The sequence below is a fragment of the Pristis pectinata genome, chromosome 21, assembly GCF_009764475.1.
Source record: "Pristis pectinata isolate sPriPec2 chromosome 21, sPriPec2.1.pri, whole genome shotgun sequence".
Classification (NCBI taxonomy): Eukaryota; Metazoa; Chordata; class Chondrichthyes; order Rhinopristiformes; family Pristidae; genus Pristis; species Pristis pectinata.
In genome coordinates, this window is record NC_067425.1 from 4801593 (window position 1) to 4808699 (window position 7107).

General features: G+C 40.8%; 1 protein-coding gene across 1 annotated transcript in view; it reads left to right on the plus strand.

The window, feature by feature from the left end:
* ints2 (integrator complex subunit 2) overlaps positions 1 to 4297 on the plus strand; it is a 35076-nt gene extending 30779 nt beyond the window's left edge. Inside the window, 6 exon segments of the mRNA XM_052035368.1 lie at positions 767 to 874; positions 1915 to 2035; positions 2848 to 2898; positions 2901 to 3011; positions 3939 to 4018; positions 4020 to 4297. Of these exon segments, the coding sequence (XP_051891328.1) occupies positions 767 to 874; positions 1915 to 2035; positions 2848 to 2898; positions 2901 to 3011; positions 3939 to 4018; positions 4020 to 4211 (663 nt within the window). The 3' untranslated portion in view covers positions 4212 to 4297.
* The last annotated feature ends 2810 nt before the right edge of the window (positions 4298 to 7107 follow it).

Here is a 7107-nt window from a genome sequence, read left to right on the forward strand (position 1 = left end):
AAAGGGCCTGTACTGTGTTGTAGTGTTCTATGATCTGCATTGGGGGTTACATTACATTTTTCCACATCCTCAGGGTATCTAAATGCTTCACACTACTTTTGAAATTTAATCACTGTTTTGTTTGTCATTTCACACACAAAGAAGTATCTCTCACAGCAGAGAGGAGAAAATCAGTTCTGGTGGTAGCTGGGAGGCCCAAAATATTGGGAGAGCTCTCCTCCTATTCTGGGAATAGTATCAGGAGTCCATTATAAACTCTCATTAGAGAAAAATGGCTTCCACAATGCAGTCCTTGCTTGGTACTCCACTGTGAGCTCAGTCTGGCCCATCTGAGCTGAGGGTGCTGCCAGTGATCCAGTTGGACACTTGTCCAAGTGTTAGGGCTCTTGCAGCAGATACGCATGTTGTGGCCTGAGGGGTTTCTTTCCAAATGGTGTTTATTCATGTGTGTGTGAGAAATTGTGACATTTTGATGCAGCTGCAGAACAAAAAATGTAGAATCAATACCTGTATCGAACTAAGGTAGGGGCTCTAGGATTCTTAAATCAGTAATTGGCAGCCTCTTCTGTATGACAGGCATAAAACCCAGGGAGTTAAACAAATGTGTCCAATAATGATTATTTTAACCTTGTATTGTTTTACTCTATCAGGCAGCAGTGAGAGGTCAGCTTCTATCTCAGCTTATTTCTCTTCTCTACATATTACACGAAGACTTTCTCTGTGATCATTAGCTGTGTCTTGAGTTTAAAAAAATATTGTTTCACAGGGCTACCCAAGTGAGCTACTGCCCCTGACTGTGGCTGGAATTCCCTCTATTCACATATGCCTGGATTTCATTCCAGAACTCCTGGCACAACCACAACTGGAGAAGCAGGTAATTTGGGACCGACCATGAAATACAGTTATTGCATCTGCATATTTGTATAACTGGCAGGCTCAACAAATGAAGAAATGAGTGAATGAAAGAAAACAATTAGACGCCGTTATATGGTTGAAATGCACTTTGTAACATTCAGCACGTTTGCATTGTGCGCATCTTTGTATGGATGTTGTTTAATCTGGTGTCCTCTATTCCAAAATGTCAAAAGCATGAAGAGAGAATACTTCAGAAGTATTTTCAATTTAAGTGCCTGGTTCCTTGCCAATAGGCACTTGATCAACTACCTGTCTTGCCATTACCATTGACATAGTGAGATAATTCTCATCAGGAATGAAATCCTGCTTCTGTGAGCCCACCTGCTCCAAGTCACCTGACAACAAAAATATCTACAGTCAAGGTTCTTACCAATAGAGGGGCTTTAGTACCCAACTCTGACATTGATGCCTCTGGTCAGCTTAAGAGGGAGACAACTTGATCAATCTACCTAATGGCCCACAGAACAGGCTCTTTATAATATTCCAAATAGTACAGTGGCTTTAATGTACCAATTCACAAAGCCAAGCCAGATGCTGACCTACTTCTACATGTTAGACTTCCACTTTGGTATTCACCAAAGTTGATAAACTTAATGTCCCATACATGAATATGGAAATCACCCAAGGTATGTAAATACTGGCAGCAAAACTTCCCATTGCAGGTATTGAATAAGTTTAATGCAGATTAAAGCTCCTCCTCTCTCCCCCCCCCCCCCCCCCCCCCCCAGAATTGCATCTTAACATTGATATAGGAGCACTAGTGTGTTAATTTGTTTTTACATCTTTGGGTCAGTCTATTGTAAACTGTGGATAATTATCCAGTAAATTTTACTCCATGCAAACTTGGCTTGAAACCTCTGTCCAGTGGTAAATCTCCTAGATAGTTTATCTTAATCCAAAGCAGGTTCCTAAGACCTCTGATGTCTAAAATGAAATGTAATTGTATTGACGTGCTCTTTTTAAAGAAAGAATCTTCTAAAAGGTGACTTCTTTGTTTAGATATTTGCCATCCAACTTTTGTCGCACTTGTGTATCCAGTATGCATTACCCAAGTCTCTCAGTGTAGCACGTTTGTCCATCAATGTCATGGGAACAATACTTACAGGTGAGTCTGTTGAAGGTAACACATTAGAGATTGTATCATGTGCCAGAATTTCATTCCCTGCAAGGGCTACTTTTGCTCCAATTCTTAGTGGGATGGGTATCCCTTGCTTTGGTTTTTCACAGATTCTGCAGAATCATTCAAAGCAGCAAAGTGCTTTGAATGTTGGATATGCTGTTGAAAGATGTTACCAGTCATCACCACTCTTTCTCCAGAAAGGCCAGACAGAAATTAAACATTCAGAACAGTGGTAATTTCCACTAAACCAGGCCCTCCAACCAAGAGGGCTGTACACTAGTGCCTAGTGCAAGAAATCAAGGCAATAATCTATAACCTAGGACACTGCCAAGATTGTGGAAAGCAGGTAAAATTCTAAAATCACGCTTTCTTACCTATATATAAGCACAGGAGGCAGCCATATTTTGGTTGACAAAATAGATGAGAGGCTGTGTGAAGAATGAGGGCTGTAGGGTAATGGGCTGCACAGTTCTGAGGCCTTGGAAAACAATGCATTTGAGTGTGTTCTTGAATTAACATTGAGGTTGCAGTAGCATCAGAAATAGAAGTAAAAGGTTGTGATAGAGAGAAGGTTGGAAGCTAAGTATGGTCAGAGTGACTGAAACAGAAAATGCAAATGCTGTAAATCCAAAGAAGGTCTGATAAAGATTCTGTGACCTGAGATGTTAATTTTGATCTCTCCACATGGATGATGCCTGACCTGCTGAGTACTCCCACCACACTGCTTTTGTTATAAGTTAGAATGAAAGTTATGTTTCTGTACTGAATAAAGTGTTAATGGCCATTTTCTTCTTTGTACAGTGCTGACCCAGCCAAACGGTTTGCCTTCTTCATGCCTACATTGCCTTGTTTAGTGTCCTTCTGCGAGCTTTCCCTCCTCTATGTGATGACGTTACCTCATTACTGATTCAGACTGGACAAGTCTGTGCCTCACATGTTGCTACCCAGGCACAAGATATTGACCCCATCATCACACGTATGTATTTAAGTGTTCATTACATTTGATCTAAAATATGTCTTAGATCTAACCATTGCTGCCACAAATTAGAAATGGAGATAATAACTTGACTCCCTGTATACCCTTTCCCCTCAGCCAAAGGTGTTGCTCAGTAATCAGGAAAAATTCTGGTCGGTTCTTGCAGGTTTATTATCAATTTAGTTGACTGGCAGTAATCTGTAGTTAGGATCTTTTGTGTTGAGAGAAGGTTGGGGGTTGTGGTGGTGAAATTCAGTTGAGACTCCTGAGACTACAGATGTTGGAATCTGGAGCAAACTTCAAACAGCACCTGTGGAGGGAACGGGACAATCGCCATTCAGATGAAGGGTCTCAACCTGAAACCTCACCTTTCCATTTCCCTCCACAGATGCTCCTCAACCCAATGAGACCCCTAGCAGTTTGCTTTTTTGCTAGTAAAGTACCCAAACAGGAATCACTATGTTCAGGATAAAAGAATTTTTTGAAATCCAATCTGAAAGCGGCTCCCTTTCCTGCATTTCTGCAGGTACAACAGAAATGTGGACAGTATTTCTTCCCTTGTTTAGGACCCTCCACATTTCTGAAAGAAGAGTTTGAATGCTAGAATGTCATAGCCTAGCTTTCAGAGATGTGCTCCTGGATTAGTTGGTAGCAATTTCAGGCTAATCATCAGCTCTCCTGATAATCTGGGAGAGGTGTGTGCTGTTTTGTAGCTCCTCCTAACTGAAGCTGAAATGCTGTCTTAAAACAAACGGAGATGTGACTGAATCCATGTCTGTTGATTTGGGAAAACCAGGGTTGCAGCAGTGGTACACAACACCAATTCCATTGTAATATGGTCATAGTTCCCACAGCTGCATTCTGACACATTTCAAGAAATGCAGTTCTATGATAAACAGTTGATCTTAATGGGAAATATTTGTCTAGGTCTCAAGAATCTAAAAGAAAAATCTGATGGCAAGTGCCAACTTCTACCAGAGTACAGATTTGGAAACTATGAAAAAGGGGGAGAATATTGCACCCGAGAGTTTGGACCCTGATGTGCTTCTGTGCCAGCGCATTGAAGCAACTTTTCTAGAGATAATAAACACAGCTGGTTGTCGGAAGTCTAGCATCAGAATGAAGCAATGGAAGCTTTGTCAGAATCAGCTAGCACTGCAGCAGCTAATGGGTGGTGCTGTCGTGAAATGGGACTGGTGAGTGATGGAACAGTTCAAACTGCAAGTTTTCATCAGAAACTCAAGCATGGTGCACTTCATAGATCTGAATGGGCCTGTTGTCTTTGAAAAGAATGCACATTTTATATCTTTATAAATCTGACAATTTATTTCTGCACCAAACTGCAGCTTATTTCCTTGTAATAAAGAATTGCTCCATTTGCATTTTAAATTAGTTCTTACCAGTGCCTATTTGTAATTACCCATATCTTACAGCACATCAATCCATTAGAATATGCTGATTGTTCGATAATCGTAGTTCCTTTTTTATTACCCGAATCTAACATTCCTCTTCTGCACCCCCCCCCCCCCCCCCCACCACCACATACTTAGGGAGAATATCAGAATAGCCAAAAGGGAAAGGAAATAGTTAACTTAAAATCACAAAAGAAACTGACTGTGATATAATTGAGCTGCTTCTGATCGTGTCAAAGAAATCCATTAGCATAGGGTCAACTTGCAGAGGAATAATTTTCCATTACTATTGACCCCTGTAACCTAAAGTCAGCAGATCACTGCTGCATCTCGTACTTCTGGTCCTCTTTCCCATGACATGATTGTTTACCACAATTGCCTAATTGATGTTTATTTATTAAAGCTTGTGCTGCCAGTTGCTCTGGCAATTGTAGATTGACAAAATGGATTAAGCTTCTCAATAAGACTTGCCAGGGAAAGTAGATTGAATTAATTGATGCAGGAGGTGGAAGTTGAGGATTTTTAAAGGTATCAAAGGAAATTTCTTAGAGGTGAATAAAAGGAGTAAGGAGGGTGAAGAATCACTTGATTGAAAAACTACCTTCCAATCCTTTAAACTAGAGGCAATCAGGTATTTAAACCAAGTTTGCCCATGAAAATTTACCCAATCACAACATACGGTTGAGTGAGAAACTGCAACCAATTGCAGAACATGGAATTTGTTTTGTACTTTGTCAGGCCATAATAATTAACAACCAGCATTGTGTCAATACAAGGGCAGTCCCCAACTAGTCTTAAATGGGTGTTAATGTTAAAACATTTTAACTTAGATTAAACTTCAGTTTATCGTTTTTTTAGTTAAACCCAGAGAGTGGTTGGGGCGTGGAATGCGCTGCCTGGGGCGGTGGTGGAGGCAGTACATTGGTCAAATTCAAGAGGTTGCTAGATAAGTATATTGGAGGAATTTAAAATAAGGGGATATGTGGGAGGAAGGGGTTAGAGTCTTAGGCAAGGTTTAAAGGTCAGCACAACATTGTGGGCCAAAGGGCCTGTATTGGGCTGTACTGTTTCTATAATTCTATGATTTAAATGCAACTGAAAAATTAACCTAAATTATTTTAGTGTTAAACAACCACTTACCTTCACTGAAGGTTGGTGACCACATTCAAATGAATACAAAGCAATGGCTGGTGTTAAGCTGAGTGAACAATTACAGAACATCCTTTGACTTGGTGAGTCTAGGGTCTGATGCAAGCGTTCTGTACTTCAACACTACTGCTAGTCAGGCAGTTCTACACAGGTATGCCAGCTAGCTGACAACATGCCAGTTGCATTTCCACTCTGATAATTCTGTAGCTCTAATTCTATCACTACTTTGCTGTGTGATTAGAGTGTGTACCGACGTGAGCAGCTGGAGAGGCAAAGAGTAGCCCTCAAATCCATTCCTCTACCTGATGTCAGCTGCTGTAAATGTCTAGTAGGACAGACTCCCACAGAGTGAAGTAGTTATTTATTGGCTAGTATGTGAAAATGTCATGGTCTCCAACCATCACCTTGAGGGAGTGGAAATCTTTGATATTCATAGAAAAGGTCTGGGTTATTAAGGGGGACTGTTTATGGGCACATGAATACAGTCGATGCCTATTTTCATTTGTGGTCTGGTTGGTAAATCCCTACAGCCAAGATGTCACCATGTTCATCACTTACATCATGTTTTCTGTATAAACGGCATGGGTGATACCTCTGATGCTTCACTGATGCAGTAGGTTGGGAGATATAGAAGAGAATCTGGTCAATAAACTTGCCTCCTGCCAGTCCACCTGAATGGGCTGCCGTGGTTGCAACAACATGTCTAGCCATGGAGTGTGCCAGCTGTGTCAACATTGAGGTATCCATTGAATGTGTATCTCAGCAACTAAATCCTGGAAGTAGTATTAGTTGTAGCACACACTGGTCTGGAAGGCATTTAAGCAATTTGTAGTCACTTTTTGACTGTACTGACCAGGTCTCCTGTTAGTTTTCCTTTAAATAGCAGAAGAGATGACAAATACACACAATGTGCTGCTGATTGTTCCTCAACAGTTGTATAGCTTCCTACTCCAGTTTTAATACTGGTGGAAATGGGCATTGTGCAAATAATCACAGAATTTGGTCTACTCCTGCCAGAAGAAAAATCTCAGGTGTGCTAAAGTGATTAATACAGGGAAGGCCCCAATCTGATGGCAGTTATACAGCTTTGAAATAGGCCCTTCAACCCACCACATCTATGCCAACTATCATGCCTAATTTATACTAATTCCACTTACCTGCATTAATTTCACATCCCTCTGTGCAATGTGATATTCTGGAGTACATTTGAAATTGGATTGTAGAGCATCCTAAAAAAACAGATCCTACATGATCCACTTTCCAGGCTGATTATTCCGTTCCTCCTGAAATCTCTTCAACCATTTGCTCCAGTTACATAATGTGATATAAAGCCACACATCCAACTTTGCTGATAATAGAGTGGAATTATAAACCGTATACACAGGATTAAATTACAAAGTTAGATTAATGGAATGAGCAAAACCATAGCCAGTACATTTCAGAATCAAAGAACGAATTTGCCGTGCAGCCCATCATGTCACTGTCAGCTTACCAGAGAACCTCACCAGTTGCACCCTTTGGACCTTTCTCCATGG